This window comes from Anomaloglossus baeobatrachus, chromosome 1 (genome assembly GCF_048569485.1).
Source record: "Anomaloglossus baeobatrachus isolate aAnoBae1 chromosome 1, aAnoBae1.hap1, whole genome shotgun sequence".
In the NCBI taxonomy this organism is placed as follows: Eukaryota; Metazoa; Chordata; class Amphibia; order Anura; family Aromobatidae; genus Anomaloglossus; species Anomaloglossus baeobatrachus.
The window spans coordinates 950,100,157-950,122,866 of NC_134353.1; the positions used below are offsets into that span (position 1 = coordinate 950,100,157).

Below are 22,710 nucleotides of genomic sequence, written 5' to 3' on the forward strand. Positions count from 1 at the left end.
GGCCTTTTTTACAATTAGGTGGTCTGTGGGGGTAACTTTGACAATCTTGGCTGCAAGGTCGGACTGGCCCGCCGGGGTAGCGGGTAATCCCCCGGTAGTCCCCGGGCCCTCAGTGGGCCCCTGTGCCTTATATAGTGTGGGGCTGTGTACAGCGCCGCGGGGCCGCCTGTTTCTCATGGCCAGCGTTATGTGCAGCAGACTGGGTAGGGCCCCCACGCTCTAAGGCCCCCCCCAGCCTTTCAATCACAAACTGCAGCGATAGCACAAGTTCTGTACTGTAGCTGCAGTTTCCGCGGTTGAGAAGGACCAGTGGTGACATCACAGTCATGTGATTCACCAAAGGTCCTGCACTATGGAAGTCCCAGGCCTGTACATATTTGGTGTACAGGTCCTGGAGACAGCGCCGCTATTCAAATGTATGCGCATCTTTCAGACACGCGTACATTTGAGCAGTCCAGCCGGTGACAGGATTGAGGTGGAGGAGCTCCTCATCCCACACCGACACAGTGGCTGACATCACACTGCTGTCGGGGCCGCAGAGCAGAAGAGGACGTGCAGGGCTGCAGAGGAGAGGTAAGCGCTCAGGAGGAGCCGAAGAAAAAAAATTATTCTCACCTCTCTCCTCGGTTCCCGGGGTTCCTCCTGCTGCTTCTTACAGACCGCAGGACACCTAGACCCCTTGGTGACCCGTCCGGTGTACGGAGCCGCCGCTGCAGGCTGACTTCATGGCTTTATTGCAGTTAAATGCTTTATGGCGCCGCAAAGCATTTAACTGCAGTAAAGCCATGATGGCATCCTGCAGCGGTGGTTCCGTGCAGCGGACGAGGTCATGGAGGGGTCTATGAGCCTGCGGACTGGTGAGGTAAGGACACCGCAGGAACGGAGGACAGGTGAGAATAACTTTTGTGTGTGTGTGTGTGTGTGTGTAAACAACGGCATAATAGGGGACAAGAAGGGGACTGGACATTACTAAAGGATGGGGGGCCCTTTGCTACACTGCACAAGGATGGGGGGCCCATTGCTACACTGCTCAAGGATGGGGGGGGGTATTTCTACACTGCACAAGGATGGGGGGGCATTTCTACACTTCAAAAGGATGGGGGGCCCATTGCTACACTGCACAAGGATGGGGGGCATTTCTACACTGCACAATGATGGGGGGACCCATTGCTACACTGCACAAGTATGGGGGGGCTCATTTCTACACTGCACAAGTATGGGGGCCCATAACTACACTGCACAAGTATGGGGGGCCCGTTGCTACACGACACAAGGATGGGGGGCCCGTTGCTACACGACATAAGGATGGGGGGGCCCGTTGCTACACGACACAAGGATGAGGGGCCCGTTGCTACACGGCACAGGGAGGGGGGGCCCATTGCTACACGGCACAGAGAGGGGGGGGGCGTTGCTACAAGACACAGGGAGGGGGGGCCCGTTGCTACACGGCACAGAGATGGGGGGCCTGTTGGTACACAGCACAAGAATTGGGGCACATTACATTTTATTGGGGTCTATTTTAATTTTTTAAATTTACCTACCAGTAGCTGCTGCATTTCCCACCCTAGGCTTATACTCGAGCCAATAGGTTTTCAGTTTTTTGTGGTTAAATTAGGGGCCTCGGCTTATACTCGAGTATATAGGTAACTTGAGATGAGGGGGCCTTGGTGGGGGGAGCGGTATTACATTACAAGTGACATTATGGGCCAGTGGGGGCTTTATGGGGAAATGAGGGTCATTATGAGGCAATTAGGAAGGGAATTGTGACAGGCTGCATAGTATAATGAGGAGCGGGGGGACTTTATGCAGAGAGAGATTATAGAAAGGGCAGTTTTGGGGGTACATTATGGAAAGGGACACTTTGTGGCCCTATTTTGGAGAGGAACAGTGTGTTCGGGGATATTTTGTGCAGGAAGCAATTAACAACCCTTCTGATTCCACTTGTTCCCCCAGATATTATTAAATAAAAGGGGATAGGATCAGGGACATACATTATTGGTTTATGGTGGCAAGTGCAGATAATTACTGAAGGGGCAAATTAGGGGAGATTATTACTGCTGTAATATAAGTTTATTTTCAGGATACTGTCTTCCATGGGGGAACAAAAGTCTGACGTAGCGTAGAAATTGGAGAATGTGCCCTGGGAGTGATTGGCTATAGGTGACCGTGTGTTATTTTCTGCAGAGTATTTCTCCCTTATATGTGGCATTATTGGTATAGTGGATTGTGTTTTGTATGGAGGTCACTTTTTCTCTCTGATAGCAAGATTGGGAAGATTCTTTATTTCCAATAGTTTAAATATTTGAACATTTAACCCCTCCCTGTCCTGTGATTATTACACAACACTTACAGAGGTTCTCCAGTGAAAACAAGTAATCCCCTCTACTAAAGCCATGTGCACACAGTATTTGGCCAGTATTTTATCTCCGTATTTTGAAGCCAAAACCAGGAGTTGTAAAACCAGAGGAAAAGTAGAATAGAGACACAAGCACCTCTTCTGTATTTTTAACCCACTCCTGGTTTTGGCTACAAATACTGATGTAAGATACTGAAAGTGTGAACATGGCCTAAGGGTACCTTCACACTTTAGCGATGCAGCAGCGATCCGACCAGCGATCTGACCTGGTCAGGATCGTTGCTGCATCGCTCCATGGTCGCTGGTGAGCTGTCAAACAGGCAGATCTCACCAGCGACCAGTGACCAGCCCCCAGCCAGCAGCGACGTGCAAGCGACGCTGCGCTTGCACGGAGCCGGCGTCTGGAAGCTGCGGACACTGGTAACTAAGGTAAACATCGGGTATGGTTACCCGATGTTTACCTTAGTTACCAGCGCACACCGCTTAGCTTAGCGTGTGCAGGGAGCAGGAGCCGGCACTGGCAGCGTGAGAGCTGCGGAGGCTGGTAACGAAGGTAAATATCGGGTAACCATCTTGGTTACCTGATGTTTACCTTGGTTACAGCTTACCGCAGGCTGTCAGACGCCGGCTCCTGCTCCCTGCACATTCAGGATTGTTGCTCTCTCGCTGTCACACACAGCGATGTGTGCTTATCAGCGGGAGAGCAACAATAAAAAAACGAACCAGGGCTGTGTGTAACGAGCAGCGATCTCACAGCAGGGGCCAGATCGCTGCTCAGTGTCACACACAGCGAGATCGCTAATGAGGTCACAAAAAACGTGACTCAGCAGCGATCTCAGTAGCGATCTCGCTGTGTGTGAAGTACCCCTAAGGATAAGTGATAACTTATTGATCAGTGGGGTATGATTGTGTGGCGCCCCTGACCTGGTCAGGCACCGCTGAGTACTGCACCCATGCTGGGGGCAGTACAATACAGGTAATCCAGAAGGCTGACCGAGGTGTGACTACACAGGCGCATAGTAATCAGGTCTCACACATCTACCTCTGGGTGGACCCCTGGGGAATCCAGGAGGGGGCGTGGCCTCCATGTCCACTCAAGGGGTGTGGTAGAGAGCCTGGTTGCTAGGTTGCGTAGGCAGACAGAGTAGGGAGGAGTGAGCTGAGTCTGAAGTAGAGCACAGGGGGAGCAGACGCAAAGAGGAGACCTGAGGCTGCCACTAGTCAGACAACGTACGCGCAGTGACTACCAACGGGGGAGATCGGTCACCTGGTAGTGCCACCCGAAATCCACCCAAGGCTAAAGCGAGCAAAGGAGTGGCAGAGTAAGGGGACTGCCAGGGAGGTACCAGGCCCGCAAGGGTAACAGGTCACAGTGCAGAGATTTATTCAATTTTTTCCTGCCAAACCTGCCGGTGGGGGCACTTCAGACCCACACCACACACAGAGTCCGCAGCCACGTAGCAAAGATTGGGCCCATAGTTCACAGGAGGCAAGCAGCCGGAGTGACCTGGTCCAGGCTACAAGCAAACGGGCCAAAAGAAGGGGAGAGAGGCATCAGCAACTTCCCTGGGTGACCCCAGCAGGGCTTCAAGTAGGGGTCACCCCAAAACACACAGAGCTAGGAAGGCGAGTTGGTAGTCACCCTCATCAGCCAGCCGGAAGGATACCTGGTTCCAGCCTGGTTCATCCCAGCTACGCCCGGGTTACTCACCCTGCCATCAACTGTGAGTAAAAACCCTGAAAGACTGCCTGGACTGTGTTTGAGTCATTCTGCGCCTTGTGGTTCCACACACTTACACCGGGCCCTGGGGCTTGCCTCACTCTCGGGAGGCCACTACAACTGACTGCACCCACCATCAGCCCCAGGCACCCCTTAATCTGCAGTGGCGGTCACCCTTACCGCAATACCGAGAGTGGCGTCACGAAAATCCTAAAGAGAAGGTTCCCTACCTGTGATCAGACTGTTCCTCCACGTGGAGTCCCTGAAGGTAATGCACCAACACAACACCTGTGGGGCTTCACATCTGGCATCACGAACAGGATAAGGACTAGACCTGTTAAGACAGGTGACCATGTGCCTTGGCGGTCCGCTTAAAAAGTTTGAAGCGCCGCCATATTGCCACCATGAAAAGAGCGCCAAGAAACAACAGCAGTGCGCGAAAACAGAAGTTACTGCCCATGAAGAGGTGTGGCTACCCAGAGAACCCCTGCAGCGTCCTGACCTCGCGAGTGATGAGAGTGGAGGTGTGCAGAGACGGCGGGAAGGAAAAGGAGTCCCAAGCCTGCTGCTGAGAGAAGATCGTGCAGAGAAAATGGCGTCCACATACAAGGACCCAGAGCCAGGCTCCGCTGTCTGGTGGGACTGGGAACTTGATCAATAGTGTGAACGGCTGGAGGCTCGAGTGATGCAGCAAATTCGAGAAGCCCGTGCAGAATTGCGAGAAATGGCTGGAGTCGCTTGGGCCCATGAGAAGTGGATGGCAAGGAGGGCGACACGCGGAGCAGCGACTGCCCGGACTCCGGTGATGCCACCGAGGGGCGAGTCATCTGATGCCCCTGCCTGCGCGGGTGCCCCGATCCCCGCTGCCACACCCGCGGTCCCCGGAGAGACACCCGGTGCGGCGACGCCGACCCAGGCCGCAGCCACGGCAGGTGCGGCCCGCCACGTCCTGGCCGCCGCCATGCCAGGGCCGACCCGCCAAGATCCCGCTGCAGCAGCGATGCCCATCCATGCCGCAGGAGCGAAGCTGACACAGCCCGCCGCCATGCCAGGCCTGGCCCGCCAAGATCCCGCCGCAGCAACGACGCCCATCCACGCCGCAGGAGCGATGCTGACCCAGGCCGTCGCCATGCCAGGCCCGGCCCGCCAACATCCCGCCGCAGCAGCGACGCCCATCCACGCTGCAGGAGCGATGCTGACCCAGGCCGCCGCCATGCTAGGCGCGGCCCGCCAAGACCAGGCCGCAGCCACGCCAGGTTCGGCCCGCCAAGACCAGGCCTCAGCAGTGATGCTCTGCCCGGCACGCCAAGACCAGGCCGCAAGGCCATCTACCCCGGCCTGTAAGGCCAGAACAGACGCCGCTCCCCAGCCCAGGGAAGTGGACCTCCCGTCCCCACCAGGAGAAGCCCCCGAATACATGAGGGTATCTGCTCCCTCCGCATTCCCACAAGAAGGCTCCAGTAACATCCACGATAAAAAGCCCACCGCCCTGGCCTGCTGATGAGGACCCATCCCCAGCGCTACAACGAGAGGAGTGCTCAAGAGCACTAAGGGGGAGGAGAGGCCCAGAGCCAGAGATTCTGCCGTACTCCCGCTGGGATGAGGAGAGCCCGACACCCTCAGAAGATGAACCTCTGGCCATCACGATACCAAGCATGTATGTAACCTGGGAGCCTGCGGTGCAGAGGAGCCCCACAACCAGAGCCCAGCGCCGCGCCCGTGCAAAACTGGCCGCAACACAGAAGTCCCCAGACCGGTATGATGTTACAGCTAGAGATCTTGAAGATAAGCAACACCTAAGGAAGGCTCGCTACCAGGAAAGAGGATTCTTTTGCCGTGGTGTGGTAGAAGACTTCAGCTTAAAATCAGGGTACGGCTTTATCGTTGCACCTGGCATGAAGGAGGGCATATTTGTGAGCAGAAGGGATGTAAGAGCACATTTACCAAAAGGACATCAAGGAAGAAATCTGTACATGGGTGACTTAGAGTTCACAAAACATCGAGGAGAGCGTGGTCGGTATGCGCTAGACGTTTCGCCATGCCCTAGAAATCCTGATTGTGGCCCAGCTGCTTCTGCCCAAACCCCAAAGTCTACAGTAACAACAGTAACAGAACAAGATAAAGAAAGAATAGAACAAGAAAAAGAAACAGAAACAGAAGAAGAAGATAAAGAATTAGAAAGAGACACCAATAAAGGCAAAGAACCAACAGAAGATACAACCACAGATGATGACGACGACAGAAATGTAGAAAATGACAGGTGCCGCAGCCCTACAGGCCCAAGCACTGGTGAGGAAGAAGAAGAGGAGAAGTCCATGTAAAGCGAAGTAAGAAACACAGCAAGTTACCAGTTTGAAAAGTTTGCAACGTTTACAAAAGTTCAAGAAATGCACCCACATGAACTTATGTGAGAAACCCCTTTGCACTTTGAAAAACGGACCATAGGCTATGAACTGGCTATAGCCACAAACTCTCGCAGTGTACATAGTTACCTTGAATGGTACCACCACGAGCCAGCCTTTTCAGGGGCCTGGCTCGCCTGTGACCAGGGAGCACGCCTGTTTATGGGGCCTGGCTCTCCACCACAAAGAGGGTACCTGATCAGCACCAATTGTGGAGGGCGCCTCTACATCCTGCCAGAAGAGGCTGAAGGCGCGCCTCCACCAGGCCAGGTATACCCTGAAACCACCAGACCAAGAAAGCCGCCTCTACATCCTGCCAGAAGTGGCTGAAGGCGTGGCTCAACGGGAGAGGAAGACTGGAGGAAAGGTCTGGGGAAACAGAAGACCCAGACCTGGTTACCATAAGGACCGGTGACCTGCTTCCTGAGAGGGTTTTGGGTGGGTTAACAGACTTGTGGGTGGAGGGTGGTGATGTATGGTACCTGGTGGTTTTAAAATGTTTTATATGTTTTACTGTTTTAAGCATTTTAAAAAGTTGTCTTGCAGCCCGAGGACGTGCTGGTGATAATTAAGGGGGAATGTGGCGCCCCTGACCTGGTCAGGCACCACTGAGTACTGCACCCCTGCTGGGGGCAGTACAATACAGGTAATCCAAAAGGCTGACCGAGGTGTGACTACACAGGCGCATAGTAATCAGGTCTCACACATCTACCTTTTGGGTGGACCCCTGGGGAATCCAGGAGGGGGCATGGCCTCCATGTCCACTCAAGGGGTGTAGTAGAGAGCCTGGTTGCTAGGTTGCATAGGCAGACAGAGTAGGGAGGAGTGAGCTGAGTCTGAAGTGGAGCTCAGGGGGAGCAGACGCAAAGAGGAGACCTGAGGCTGCCACTAGTCAGACAACGTACGCGCAGTGACTACCAACGGGGGAGATCAGTCACCTGGAGTGGCAGAGTAAGGGGACTGCCAGGGAGGTACCAGGCCCGCAGGGGTAATAGGTCCCAGTGCAGAGGTTTATTCAATTTTCTCCTGCCAAACCTGCCGGTGGGGGCATTTCAGACCCACACCATACAACCACAGAGTCTGCAGCCACGAAGCAAAGAGAGGGCCCATAGTTCACAGGAGGCAAGCAGCCGGAGTGACCTGGTCCAGGCTACAAGCAAACGGGCCAAAAGAAGGGGAGAGAGGCATCAGCAACTTCCCTGGGCGACCCCAGCAGGGCTTCAAGTAGGGGTCACCCCAAAACACACAGGGCTAGGAAGGCGAGTTGGTAGTCACCCTCATCAGCCAGCCGGAAGGATACCTGGTTCCAGCCTGGTTCATCCCAGCTACGCCCGGGTTACTCATCCTGCCATCAACTGTGAGTAAAAACCCTGAAAGACTGCCTGGACTGTGTTTGAGTCATTCTGCACCTTGTGGTTCCACACACTTACACCAGACCCTGGGGCTTGCCTCACTCTCGGGAGGACACTACAACTGACTGCACCCACCATCAGCCCCAGGCACCCCTTAATCTGCAGTGGCGATCACCGTGACCGCAATATCGAGAGTGGCGTCACGAAAATCCTAAAGAGAAGGTTCCCTACCTATGACCAGACTGTTCCTCCACGTGGAGTCCCTAAAGGTAATGCACCAACACAACACCTGTGGGGCTTCACAATTGCTGGGAGCTGCACCGATCGGCAAAATGTGCAACTTTTATCTCCATTACACTGGAGCTCATGTCTGACCAGACCCCTGATCCATTCATTCTCTCAGTGGCTGCGAACGCTGCACTTGTTTTTATCTGACCGCCCCAAAGAGGATGAATGGAGCTGCAGTCACACATCCCACCTGCCGCTGTATAATGGGGATAAAGGTGTCCTATCAGGGATAAAAGTTCCTCATTCTTCCGATCGGTGCGGTTTCCACTGGTTTGGTACCAGCTACCGAACCTGTGGATTGGTGATAACTTGTCATCAAAGACCCTCTACTGCAAACTACTGTAATTGTACATCCCAGTTATGGTGCATACAATAGATGTGCAGGAGCCGCCTGTGTTTTACAGTCAGTGCTTCCCTATAACGGAGATAGCAGCTAATAGGTATTTGCATGTAGCTGTAGGGTGGGCCCCTAGACTCAATTCCCCTGATGGGGCCCAGACACCCCAGTCCAACCCTGCTTGGCTGTGTGGCTGAACTGGAAATACAGGCTATAAAGGGGATATTATTTGTTAAACTTGTTGCCTGTCGGCCTGCTCTGAACAATAATTTTTTCAAAATAAATGCTTTGGATTCCTGGGATAGACACTGAGCAGCATAGGTGAGACGCTTCAAGTATTCATGGCTGTGAAAGGAAATAGCAAGTCTAGCTAGTGGACCGCCAGCTCGATCACAAATCCAACTATGAGCTTTTTAACTGCAACAGCCATACTGCACGCAACAGGAGCTGAAAATTAGGTTCTGTAGGGGAAGTTGGAAAACAGGCTCTCTTCTTTAAAAAAATGTTGTTCTTTAAGAACAGCCTTCTAATCTGAACTAAGATGGTGAAGTAGAAAAACAGAGTGGGCAGGGTGTACTGTAATGTGTTCTTCACCTTAGATGGAAATCGTTTTAGTGAATGTCCTAACACTGAGGATTGGTGCACATGTCCGTGTTTCCTACTACTATTCTGATTCTTCCACCTCCTCCTCATCCGGTCAGCGTAACACCTACACGACCAACCTCAGTACAGCACAGCCTGGGGGAAACAACAGCCGGCTTGTCCGAGACTCCCCACCGGGATGGACCTGTGGACAGACTCCAGAGGAGACTTTTTAAAAATGTTGCTCGGTGGGAGGGAGGGAGGGGCAGGGGGAAGTGTGGCAATCTTGACTGTGTGGGTGAAGTGGGAATACAAGCTCTGTAGGGACCTTTTTTTAAACTGTTGGTCTGTGGAGGATTTCTGAAATCTGTCCCTGTGGGGTCACTGCTAAAAGTTTTAGTTTCTTCACTTACTTTCTATGTAACCATAATTGCTATAGTGACAGAAGCCTTTAAGGCATTTTTAAATCCACATTTGTTTCCAGGGCAATTGTCCTGCTCTTACCCCCATTAAGGTTTCTTTTGAAATCCCCTGTCCATTCTGACGACCATTTTATAGCCTCGATCTTGGGCTCCCCATTGACTTGTATGGGGTTTGCTGTTTAGGTCAAGCTCAGCTGCCAAACCCGATTTCTTTTTTATTTTGGGGGGGTCTGTGCTGATTTGGCGAAGCCGAATATCCACGGATTCGCTCATCACTAATCAGAGCCTCTCACCTCTCCGGTCATATCTTCTGTTATCCCCATAGATAATGATGTAATGTGATGACATCAGAACCTCTCACCTCCCCGGTCATATCCTCTGTTATCCCCATAGATAATGATGTAATGTGATGACATCAGAACCTCTCACCTCCCCGGTCATATCCTCTGTTATTCCCATAGATAATGATGTAATGTGATGACATCAGAACCTCTCACCTCCCCGGTCATATCCTCTGTTATTCCCATAGATAATGATGTAATGTGATGACATCAGAGCCTCTCACCTCCCCGGTCATATCCTCTGTTATTCCCATAGATAGTGATGTAATGTGATGACATCAGAACCTCTCACCTCTCCAGTAAGATGGAAGATTATCTCCAGATTCAGGTTTAATATCTTCTCCATAATTTGGTCTTTGTCCTTATTCATCTTTTATGTCTGAATCAGGAAAAATCTATTTAAAACAAAAAAAATAACAGAAGATCCATTATTGCAAAGAGGATGAGATGATCTCCTCCATGAGTAGTGCGGGGTCTGTCGCTCTCTCTCCTCCAATATGTAGTGCGGGGTCTGTCGCTCTCTCCCTCATGTGTAGTGCGGGGTTTGTCGCTCTCTCACCCTCATGTGTAGTGCGGGGTCTGTCGCTCTCTCTCCCTCATGTGTAGTGCGGGGTCTCTCTCCCTCATGTGTAGTGCGGGGTCTGTCGCTCTCTCTCCCTCATGTGTAGTGCGGGGTCTGTCGCTCTCTCTCCCTCATGTGTAGTGCGGGGTCTGTCGCTCTCTCCCTCATGTGTAGTGCGGGGTCTGTCGCTCTCTCTCCCTCATGTGTAGTGCGGGGTCTGTCGCTCTCTCTCCCTCATGTGTAGTGCGGGGTCTGTCGCTCTCTCTCCCTCATGTGTAGTGCGGGGTCTGTCGCTCTCTCTCCCCCATGTGTAGTGCGGGGTCTGTCGCTCTCTCTCCCTCATGTGTAGTGCGGGGTCTGTCGCTCTCTCTTCCCCATGTGTAGTGCGGGGTCTGTCGCTCTCTCCCTCATGTGTAGTGCGGGGTCTGTCGCTCTCTCTCCCTCATGTGTAGTGCAGGGTCTGTCGCTCTCTCCCCCATGTGTAGTGCGGGGTCTGTCGCTCTCTCTCCCTCATGTGTAGTGCGGGGTCTGTCGCTCTCTCTCCCTCATGTGTAGTGCGGGGTCTGTCGCTCTCTCTCCCTCATGTGTAGTGCGGGGTCTGTCACTCTCTCTCCTCCATGTGTATGCGGGGTCTGTCGCTCTCACTCCCTCAGGTGTAGTGCGGGGTCTGTCACTCTCTCTCCTCAATGTGTATGCGGGGTCTGTCGCTCTCTCTCCCTCAAGTGTAGTGCGGGGTCTGTCCCTCTCTCTCCCTCATGTGTAGTGAGGGGGTCTGTCGCTCTCTCTCCCTCATGTGTAGTGCGGGGTCTGTCGCTCTCTCTCCCTCATGTGTAGTGCGGGGTCTGTCGCTCTCTCTCCCCCATGCGTAGTGCGGGGTCTGTCGCTCTCTCTCTTCTCCATGTGTAGTGCGGGGTCTGTCGCTCTCTCTCCCTCATGTGTAGTGCGGGGTCTGTCGATCTCTCTCCCTCATGTGTAGTGCGGGGTCTGTCGCTCTCTCTCCCCCATGCGTAGTGCGGGGTCTGTCGCTCTCTCTCCCTTCCATGTGTAGTGCGGGGTCTGTCGCTCTCTCCCCCCCATGTGTAGTGCGGGGTCTGTCGCTCTCTCTCCCTCATGTGTAGTGCGGGGTCTGTCGCTCTCTCCCTCATGTGTAGTGCGGGGTCTGTCACTCTCTCTCTCCTCCATGTGTAGTGCGGGGTCTGTCACTCTCTCTCCCTCATGTGTAGTGCGAGGTCTGTCGCTCTCTCTCTCTCCCTCATGTGTAGTGCGGGGTCTGTCGCTCTCTCCCTCATGTGTAGTGCGGGGTCTGTTGCTCTCTCTCCTCCATGTGTAGTGCGGGGTCTGTCGCTCTCTCCCTCATGTGTAGTGCGGGGTCTGTCGCTCTCTCTCCCTCATGTGTAGTGCGGGGTCTGTCGCTCTCTTTCCCCCATGTGTAGTGCGGGGTCTGTCGCTCTCTCTCTCTCCCTCATGTGTAGTGCGGGGTCTGTCGCTCTCTCTCCTCCATGTGTAGTGTAGGGGTCTGTCGCTCTCCCCCCCCCATGTGTAGTGAAGGGTCTGTCGCTCTCTCTCCTCCATGTGTAGTATGGGGTCTGTCGCTCTCTCTCCCCCATGTGTAGTGCGGGGTCTGCCGCTCTCCCCCCCCATGTGTTGTACGGGGTTTGTCGTTCTCTCTCCCCCATGTGTAATGCGGGGTCTGTCACTCTCTCTCCCTCATGTGTAGTGCGGGGTCTGTCACTCTCTCCTTCATGTGTAGTGCGGGGTCTGTCGCTCTCTTTCTCTCCCTCATGTGTAATGCGGGGTCTGTCGCTCTCTCTCTCCCCCATGTGTAGTGCGGGGTCTGTCGCTCTCTCTCCTCCATGTGTAGTGCGGAGTCTGTCGCTCTCTCTCCCTCATGTGTAGTGTGGGGTCTGTCACTCTCTCTCCCTCATGTGTAGTGCGGGGTCTGTCGCTCTCTCTCCCTCATGTGTAGTGCGGGGTCTGTCGCTCTCTCTCCCTCATGTGTAGTGCGGGGTCTGTCGCTCTCTCTCCCCCATGCGTAGTGCGGGGTCTGTCGCTCTCTCTCCCTTCCATGTGTAGTGCGGGGTCTGTCGCTCTCTCCCCCCCATGTGTAGTGCGGGGTCTGTCGCTCTCTCTCCCTCATGTGTAGTGCGGGGTCTGTCGCTCTCTCCCTCATGTGTAGTGCGGGGTCTGTCACTCTCTCTCTCCTCCATGTGTAGTGCGGGGTCTGTCACTCTCTCTCCCTCATGTGTAGTGCGAGGTCTGTCGCTCTCTCTCTCTCCCTCATGTGTAGTGCGGGGTCTGTCGCTCTCTCCCTCATGTGTAGTGTGGGGTCTGTTGCTCTCTCTCCTCCATGTGTAGTGCGGGGTCTGTCGCTCTCTCCCTCATGTGTAGTGCGGGGTCTGTCGCTCTCTCTCCCTCATGTGTAGTGCGGGGTCTGTCGCTCTCTTTCCCCCATGTGTAGTGCGGGGTCTGTCGCTCTCTCTCCCTCATGTGTAGTGCGGGGTCTGTCGCTCTCTCTCCTCCATGTGTAGTGTAGGGGTCTGTCGCTCCCCCCCCCCCATGTGTAGTGAAGTGTCTGTCGCTCTCTCTCCTCCATGTGTAGTGTGGGGTCTGTCGCTCTCTCTCCCCCATGTGTAGTGCGGGGTCTGCCGCTCTCCCCCCCCATGTGTTGTACGGGGTTTGTCGTTCTCTCTCCCCCATGTGTAATGCGGGGTCTGTCACTCTCTCTCCCTCATGTGTAGTGCGGGGTCTGTCACTCTCTCCTTCATGTGTAGTGCGGGGTCTGTCGCTCTCTTTCTCTCCCTCATGTGTAATGCGGGGTCTGTCGCTCTCCCTCTCCCCCATGTGTAGTGCGGGGTCTGTCGCTCTCTCTCCTCCATGTGTAGTGCGGAGTCTGTCGCTCTCTCTCCCTCATGTGTAGTGTGGGGTCTGTCACTCTCTCTCCCTCATGTGTAGTGCGGGGTCTGTCGCTCTCTCTCTCCCTCATGTCTAGTGCGGGGTCTGTCGCTCTCTCCCCCCTATGCGTAGTGCGGGGTCTGTCTCTCTCTTCCATGTGTAGTGCGGGGTCTGTCGCTCTCTCCCCCATGTGTAGTGCGGGGCCTGTCGCTCTCGTCCATCTGTGGTGTGGGGTCTATTGCTCTCTTTTCCCTATGTGTAGTGCGGGGGTCGGGGGTCTCTCCCTCTCTCCCCCATCTGTAGTGCAGGGTCTGTTGTTCTCTCTCCCCCATGTGTAGTGCGGGGTCTGTCGCTCTCTCCCATGTGTAGTGCAGGGTCTGTCGCTCTTTCTCCCACGTTTGTAATGCGGGGTCTGTCGCTTTCCCCCATGTGTAGTGCGGGGTCTGTCGCTCTCTCCCATGTGTAGTGCGAGGTCTGTCGCTCTGTATCCCACATTTGTAATGCGGGGTCTGTCGCTTTCCCCCATGTGTAGTACGGGGTCTGTCTGTCGCTCTCTCCCTCATGTGTAGTGCGGGGTCTGTCGCTCTCTCTCGTCCATGTGTAGTGCTGGGTCTGTCGCTCTCTCTCCCTTATGTGTAGTGATAGGTCTGTCGCTCTCTCCCCCATGTGTAGTGCGGGGTCTGTCGCTCTTTCTCCCTTTTGTGTAGTGAGAGGTCTGTCGCTCTCTCCCCCATGTGTAGTGCGGGGTCTGTCGCTCTCTCTCCCTCATGTGTAGTGCAGGGTCTGTCGCTCTCTCTCCCTCATGTGTAGTGCGGGGTCTGTCGCTCTCTCTCCCCTATGCGTAGTGCGGGGTCTGTCGCTCTCCTCCATGTGTAGTGCAGTGTCTGTCGCTCTCTCCTGTAGTGTGGGGTCTGACACTCTCCTCCATGTGTAGTGCGGGGTCAGTTGCTCTCTTTTCCCCATGTGTAGTGCGGGGGTCTCTCCCTCTCTCCCCCATCTGTAGTGCAGGGTCTGTCGCTCTCTCTCCCTCATGTGTAGTGCGGGGTCTGTCGCTCTCTCTCTCTCCCTCATGTGTAGTGCGGGGTCTGTCGCTCCCCCCCCCCATGTGTAGTGCGGGGTCTGTCGCTCTCTCTCCTCCATGTGTAGTGTGGTGTCTGTCGCTCTCTCTCCCCCATGTGTAGTGCGGGGTCTGCCGCTCTCTCCCCCCATGTGTTGTGCGGGGTCTGTCGTTCTCTCTCCACCATGTGTAGTGCGGGGTCTGTCACTCTCTCTCTCCCCCATGTCTAGTGCGGGGTCTGTCGCTCTCTCTCCCCCATGTGTAGTGCGGGGTCTATTGCTCTCTCTCCCCCATGTTGTGTAGTGCGGTGTCTGTCGCTCTCTCTCCCCCATGTGTAGTGCGGGGTCTGTCGCTCTCTCTACCTCATGTGTAGTGCGGGGTGTGTCGCTCTCTCCCTCATGTGTAGTGCGGGGTCTGTCGCTCTCTCTCCTCCATGTGTAGTGCGGGGTCTGTCACGCTCTCTCTCTCTTATGTGTAGTGAGAGGTCTGTCGCTCTCTCTCCCCCTCATGTGTAGTGCGGGGTCTATTGCTCTCTCTCCCTCATGTGTAGTGCGGGGTCTGTCGCTCTCTCCCCCATGTGTAGCGCGGGGTCTGTCGCTCTCTCTCCCCCATGTGTAGTGCGGGGTCTGTCGCTCTCTCTCCCTCATGTGTAGTGCGGGGTCTGTCGCTCTCTCTCCCTCATGTGTAGTGCGGGGTCTGTCGCTCTCTCTCCCTCATGTGTAGTGCGGGGTCTGTCGCTCTCTCTCCCTCATGTGTAGTGCGGGGTCTGTCGCTCTCTCCCTCATGTGTAGTGCGGGGTCTGTCGCTCTCTCTCCCTCATGTGTAGTGCGGGGTCTGTCGCTCTCTCTCCCTCATGTGTAGTGCGGAGTCTGTCGCTCTCTCCCTCATGTGTAGTGCGGGGTCTGTCGCTCTCTCCCTCATGTGTAGTGCGGGGTCTGTCGCTCTCTCCCCCATGTGTAGTGCGGGGTCTGTCGCTCTCTCTCCCCCATGTGTAGTGCGGGGTCTGTCGCTCTCTCTCCCTCATGTGTAGTGCGGGGTCTGTCGCTCTCTCTCCCTCATGTGTAGTGCAGGGTCTGTCGCTCTCTCTCCCTCATGTGTAGTGCGGGGTCTGTCGCTCTCTCTCCCTCATGTGTAGTGCGGGGTCTGTCGCTCTCTCTCCCTCATGTGTAGTGCGGGGTCTGTCGCTCTCTCTCCCTCATGTGTAGTGCGGGGTTTGTCTCTCTCTCCCTCATGTGTAGTGCGGGGTCTGTCGCTCTCTCTCCCTCATGTGTAGTGCGGGGTCTGTCGCTCTCTCTCCCTCATGTGTAGTGCGGGATCTGTCGCTCTCTCTCCCTCATGTGTAGTGCGGGGTCTGTCGCTCTCTCTCTCTCATGTGTAGTGCGGGGTCTGTCGCTCTCTCCCTCATGTGTAGTGCGGGGTCTGTCGCTCTCTCTCTCCCCCATGTGTAGTGCGGGGTCTGTCGCTCTCTCCCTCATGTGTAGTGCGGGGTCTGTCGCTCTCTCTCCCTCATGTGTAGTGCGGGGTCTGTCGCTCTCTCTCCCTCATGTGTAGTGCGGGGTCTGTCGCTCTCTCTCCCTCATGTGTAGTGCGGGGTCTGTCGCTCTCTCTCCCTCATGTGTAGTGCGGGGTCTGTCGCTCTCTCTCCCTCATGTGTAGTGCGGGGTCTGTCGCTCTCTCTCTCATGTGTAGTGCAGGGGTCTGTCTCTCTCTCATGTGTAGTGCGGGGTCTGTCGCTCTCTCTCCCTCATGTGTAGTGCGGGGTCTGTCGCTCTCTCTCCCTCATGTGTAGTGCGGGGTCTGTCGCTCTCTCTCCCCCATGTGTAGTGTGGGGTCTGTCGCTCTCTCTCCCTCATGTGTAGTGTGGGGTCTGTCGCTCTCTCCCTCATGTGTAGTGCGGGGTCTGTCGCTCTCTCCCTCATGTGTAGTGCGGGGTCTGTCGCTCTCTCTCCCTCATGTGTAGTGCGGGATCTGTCGCTCTCTCTCCCTCATGTGTAGTGCGGGGTCTGTCGCTCTCTCTCCCTCATGTGTAGTGCGGGGTCTGTCGCTCTCTCTCCCTCATGTGTAGTGCGGGGTCTGTCGCTCTCTCGCTCATGTGTAGTGCGGGGTCTGTCGCTCTCTCTCCCTCATGTGTAGTGCGGGGTCTGTCGCTCTCTCTCTCCCTCATGTGTAGTGCGGGGTCTGTCGCTCTCTCTCTCCCTCATGTGTAGTGCGGGGTCTGTCGCTCTCTCTCCCTCATGTGTAGTGCGGGGTCTGTCGCTCTCTCTCCCTCATGTGTAGTGCGGGGTCTGTCGCTCTCTCTCCCTCATGTGTAGTGCGGGGTCTGTCGCTCTCTCTCCCTCATGTGTAGTGCGGGGTCTGTCGCTCTCTCTCCCTCATGTGTAGTGCGGGGTCTGTCGCTCTCTCTCTCATGTGTAGTGCAGGGTCTGTCTCTCTCTCATGTGTAGTGCGGGGTCTGTCGCTCTCTCTCCCTCATGTGTAGTGCGGGGTCTGTCGCTCTCTCTCCCTCATGTGTAGTGCGGGGTCTGTCGCTCTCTCTCCCCCATGTGTAGTGTGGGGTCTGTCGCTCTCTCTCCCTCATGTGTAGTGTGGGGTCTGTCGCTCTCTCCCTCATGTGTAGTGCGGGGTCTGTCGCTCTCTCCCTCATGTGTAGTGCGGGGTCTGTCGCTCTCTCTCCCTCATGTGTAGTGCGGGGTCTGTCGCTCTCTCTCCCTCATGTGTAGTGCGGGGTCTGTCGCTCTCTCTCCCTCATGTGTAGTGCGGGGTCTGTCGCTCTCTCTCCCTCATGTGTAGTGCGGGGTCTGTCGCTCTCTCCCTCATGTGTAGTGCGGGGTCTGTCGCTCTCTCTCCCTCATGTGTAGTGCGGGGTTTCCTCTCCCACCTTCTCCTCAGAGCCGGTGTTGCTTGTGCTCACAGGACCTGTGTGATGTCACTGTCATGTGATCAGTCACATGATCAGGGGCTCTGCTCAGTGGTGTGTGCAGAGCTCTGCTGTGTGGGAGGATAGAGCGGAGCCGCGTGTGTAATGTGAATGGAGCGGAGCCGCGTGTGTAATGTGAATGGAGCGGAGCCGCGTGTGTAATGTGAATGGAGCAGAGCCGCGTGTGTAATGTGAATGGAGCGGAGCCGCGTGTGTAATGTGAATGGAGCGGAGCCGCGTGCGTAATGTGAATGGAGCGGAGCCGCGTGCGTAATGTGAATGGAGCGGAGCCGCGTGCGTAATGTGAATGGAGCGGAGCCGCGTGCGTAATGTGAATGGAGCGGAGCCGCGTGCGTAATTGGAATGGAGGGGAGCCGCGTGTGTGTAATGTGAATGGAGCGGAGCCGCGTGCGTAATGTGAATGGAGCGGAGCCGCGTGCGTAATGTGAATGGAGCGGAGCCGCGTGCGTAATGTGAATGGAGCGGAGCCGCGTGCGTAATGTGAATGGAGCGGAGCCGCGTGCGTAATGTGAATGGAGCGGAGCCGCGTGCGTAATGTGAATCTAGCGGAGCCGCTTGTGTAATGTGAATGGAGCGGAGCCGTGTGTGTGTAATGTGAATGGAGCGGAGCCGCGTGCGTAATGTGAATGGAGCGGTGCCGCGTGCGTAATGTGAATGGAGCGGAGCCGCTTGTGTAATGTGAATGAAGCGGAGCCCCCATGCCAGCAGTTGGGCTGCTCGGATTCGGATCCGCAGTGTGGCTCGAGGGATTTTCCGGACACTTCAAATAAAAGGGAACGGATTTGTACGGGCTTTGCCGTTAACACTCTGTGACGCCACCAACAGTGTGTGGTAAGGTTATAGAACAAGATAGGACACATGCAGACCAATTCCACATATATTAGGGATAGTTAACCCCTCATACAACATTGTACTAAACCAGAGAACAAGGAGGGAAGAAAAATACCCCGTGTCAGATGTTTAAAGGAAACACTTCAGACTGGGTCAGATGCAAAAAGTATAAACAATCTTTATTAAGTACAAAAGATCCAGGTAAAATCACACCAGAAACAGTGATCCAGGGGATTACACAAAGTAGATATAGAGCCAGGTAAAAAGATAAAAACCCAGAGCACACATAGGGGCAGTCAGGTCAGAGGGATCACCATGAGAGGCATCTGCAGAGTGAGCCCAAACATGTGGAGAGTAACTCCCAGTGAAAAACACATGTGGACATTTGAACATTAAATAGTTTACTTACTCATGGTGAGACCTCAACAGACCAGACGCCACCGCATCCCAACGCGTTTCGTAGTCTTCTTCAGGGTAGTGCGACATGATCATCATCCTCTGCACTGCTTTGTGTTGTGTTGGACTTCTCGGTGTGAAACACGGAAGTCCGCTCCCGGTGTATTGTGTACCTGAGGAGCCGTGCCCGCTGACGCTGAACCGTGGGATCTACCGGGCCCTGGCAGATTCCCTATCCCTCTCGGTGGGTGGTTGTCTGCTTTCGGGACTTTGGTTGGTACATGACCTCTAATCCTGCCCTCAATTAGTTAATTAGCTAGGCCGTTCGTTCCGGTCCTAGCTTCAGGGTCCAAGTACCCCCTCTGTGCATGGTTTCTGGGTCGGTTCTCCGGTGTCGATACTGGCGGGCTACAATCCTACCCCGGTCCACCTCAGATCTCCGGCTGCCGTCTTCCCGTCGCCTGGTGACGGGGACCACCATCTGCCTCCTAGCCAATGCACCGGGGCTCCTACCCCGGCGCCTCTGCTCTGGCTGAACTTGAGCTTCACCTCGTCCTTCCACTGGAGCTACGCCTAGCCCGAGCTTCCACTCCTCTCAACTTCACTGTCAAAACTCAACTGCTGTCTTTCCCGCCCTGGGCTGTCTAGACCCCTAGGTGGGCATTCTCCATCCACCTGGTCCCGCCCACTGGTGTGCTTGTCTTTCACTGAGGGGGATGGCTAGGGTTTCAAGTCGACTGTATGTAACCCTGTGAGGGAAGGTGTAATGCGGTGGACTAAATGTGTGACTACCTGGTCCTGCCAGGGCGTCACATTAGCAACCACGTCCACTTCCTTGTCCCAGTGCAGTGTTCAGATGTCCTTACCCCAGACTTTTGAACAGCAACGGAAATACTCAGTCACCCACTCACAGGCCCATACATTAAATGGCCACATGGCCAGACTGCTCACCCTGGAAATGTTGCCATTTCATCTTGTGGAGACTGATTCTTTCTACTGTGGAGGTCGCCTGAGCTGTAGTTTGTTTGTTTAAACGTAATAAGAATATCTGTGTATGTAAATAATCAAAATATATGTGTAGTAGCATAATTATCTGTCTGTCTATGTAGCAATTGCACAGGCCTATAATATAATTCAAAGCTGTATAGTCATGAAGGAGTTACCAAGAATAAGTGAACAGATGTACAAACGATGGAAGTCTTTTAATGATGAGTAAAAGTCTGATCAGTAGCTTTCACACAGAATGTTTTAATGAACAAAGATGTGTTTAATGACATGCTGGGAGAAACTGGGAGGTGGAACACTCCCTTAAATTCTGTGTTCTGGCTTCAAGGTTATTCATGCATACTGTATAATTGGATCTATTGAATACACAAGTTCAGTTGGTGATGCTGGCTCAAGGAGAACATGTCTCATGCATTCATTGTCTGATACATTAATATCGGCTCTGATATATATAGCTAATACGTCATCGACTCTGGTTTCCCTGTATGAAGACTCCATTAGCAGTCTTCAAGACAAAATTCCTCCCTTGACACTACAACTTCTTGGCAGCGGCCGCCCCTTGGTTCTGCAGCCACTACTATTTCTCCCGGTGTGCCATTCCCACCTTACACAAGCATGTGTATAATAACATCATCCATGCTCTGACTATCGCAGTTATTGGGAAGGTCCACTTAATTACAAACACGTGGACAAGTGCTTGTGCACAGGGACGCTACAGTTCCCTGATGACACACTGGGTGAACCAGTGCTTTTTTTTGCAGCGGTACACGCCGGTATGATGTACCGGAAAATCCGAAGAGCGCTGAGGGCCAGCACCTCTGGCTCTGTTGACATGGCAAATTTGTAAACTATGCAAATTAGCCATGTGTGCAGCGGAGGCACAAGCAGAGCAGCTATTGGAGCTGCAGGACCTGCGATGATGTCACGTACATGTGACTCGGGTGGGTGGAGACATGGAGTTTTGCCCAGCGGGAAAGAAGATGGAGGAGTGCAGGGTATGTGAGTAGAGGGGTGCAGAGGGCGGCAGGCTGTGCAGGGGGAATAGAGTGAGATCAGGGGTATGGAGAATTGAGAGACAAAGGGGTTGGAGGATGGAGAGATCAAGGGGATTCAGGATGAAAGGAGCAGGGGCAGTAGCTAGCAGAGGGGGGGCAGAGAGTGCGGCGCCCCCCCCCCATGCTCAGAGGGGGCCCACCCGGAGCTGCGATACCATCAACTATATCAGCATGCACAGCGCGCCGATATGGTTAAAGGAAAGGGAACCTGTCACCTAGAATATGCGATCTAACATATTAGCAGACACATATTTGCCCTAATAGCAGCTCCTTACCCATCCCTGTGCTGTAAAATTGTATAATATGAAAATAATAAAAAACGTTTTATTACTTTCATATTTCCTATGTAGATTACAGAGCCGCTGGCCCCATGGGCGGCACCTTGCCCTATGGGCGTCTGTACCCTTTCCGTGGTATCACGCCCCTGTGGGCATGATACCATGGAGTCACATGAGCGACGTCCCCGTCGCTCATTCTATCCTGTGCACGTTTATACTTACCATTGCAGCAGGCTTCTTTTCCGGGTGTTCACTCGCCGGCTTCACTGCGCGTCTGAAACTGACAAGGAGAACCTGGAAGAGAAGCAATGAGGGGCCTATCCCCAGTTTATAAACAAAATATCATGTCCGGCTTAATTTTAAGAAACTTAACCCATGCTAGGCACTGACAGAGTCCATGTCATCACAGGTGTGTCACGCTTGACAGACAGTCCTGTAATTTCCGGCTGCAGAAGGTTGCAAAATTTGGCTGCACAAGCTGCTCTATGAGTTTTCCTTTTTCCCTGCTTGGGTTTTATCCCTTTCTCTTTTGGACCCTGGAGATTTCCTCACCTTTTTAGCTATTAATCTTCTGTAGAGACTAGCGAATCTTTTAAAGTTCGGTTCGCCGAGCCTTACCAAACAAATGCTACGTTCGCCGAACGCCAAACCTTTTCAAACCCCATTGGAGTCAAAGGGAGGCCAAACCTAAGGCAGAGAAAACACCTTTTGGAGGGTTGAAAAGCTTTTAAACCAGCAAAAATATGTTTTTCAGTGCAGCCCCACTGTTTTGGCCGAGCTATTAACTTCCTAGACTAATGACATAAGAAATATTGAGGTGTATGAGAGACAGGTATAGGGATGGTGCTCCCACACCCCTGCTAGAAGAGACAAGACACAACTTGGAGACCCATGTTGGAGTCTTGATATTTAAAACCATTTCAGGCAAACAGCAAGACAATGGGCACAGCAGGGATGTATGGTCCATGCAACACACAGGATGTGGCATGGCATTTCCATTTTAAGAATCAAAAGGTGCATGAATGACAGGATTAGGCCTCTTTCTCCCACACTCCTGCCAATTGGCACAGACTGCAAATAGTCAAACATCACAACAAGCCTATTGCTCCCAGAAACCTAGCACTACACCATCGCCTAGTCTGCACAGTCTGGAAATGGGACGGCAAAGTCATTGGACATCCACGGCTTGTTCATCCTTATGAAAGTTAGGTGGTCTACACTTTCAGGGGACAGCTGGATGCGCCTATCTGTCAATACCACCATCAGCGCTGAAGACATATCCTGAAAGAACGCTGGCTGCCAGGCAAACCAAAACTACTAAGGCGTGACTGGAGAGCTCAGGAGACTCTTCCATCTTTGAAGTCCAAAAGGCAAAAGGATCCAACTCCCTCCTTATAGCAACAATATTGAGCTCTAGATGCTCCTGCACCATCCTCTCCAGTCATTCACTATGTGTTAAACTTCCACTCTGTTCTGCAAGTCCATGTGATAGTCTTAAAAAATGTGTCAAATCTCACAGAAATTGCTTCTACCAGTTGAACTCCTGCTGCTAATGTTTCTGTCTTGATGACACAACATTCCCCTGGTTGGAATTCTAGAACTGCAATGCACGCTATGTGCCTCACTGCTGTCTTGTGGAAATCTACTGTTTATATGGTCTACAAGCTTGTTTCGATACTCCAGCATCCGAGCATCCCTTTCCAGGTGTGAAGCATCTTGGTAAATTTACTATTGTACTGTTGATATAACAGAGAGGCAACCCAGTAGTCAGCACTATTTCCAATACTAACAATACGGACATTATGTTGCAGATAGTGCAGCAAGAAGGCGCTCATGTGTCGAACACTTCCATGAGGTCCAAGTCTATGTTGTGTTAGTGGTGGTGTAAAGCTCAAG

At 53.7% G+C, this 22,710-nt stretch overlaps 1 protein-coding gene across 1 annotated transcript in view; it reads right to left on the reverse strand.

Moving 5' to 3' along the window:
- Positions 1 to 22,710, reverse strand: part of LOC142259232 (uncharacterized) — a 59,869-nt gene that overhangs the window by 30,649 nt on the left and 6,510 nt on the right. Inside the window, exon 2 of the mRNA XM_075331746.1 lies at positions 10,093 to 10,161. Coding sequence (XP_075187861.1) covers positions 10,093 to 10,161 — 69 coding nt within the window. The remainder of the gene's footprint in view (positions 1 to 10,092; positions 10,162 to 22,710) is intronic.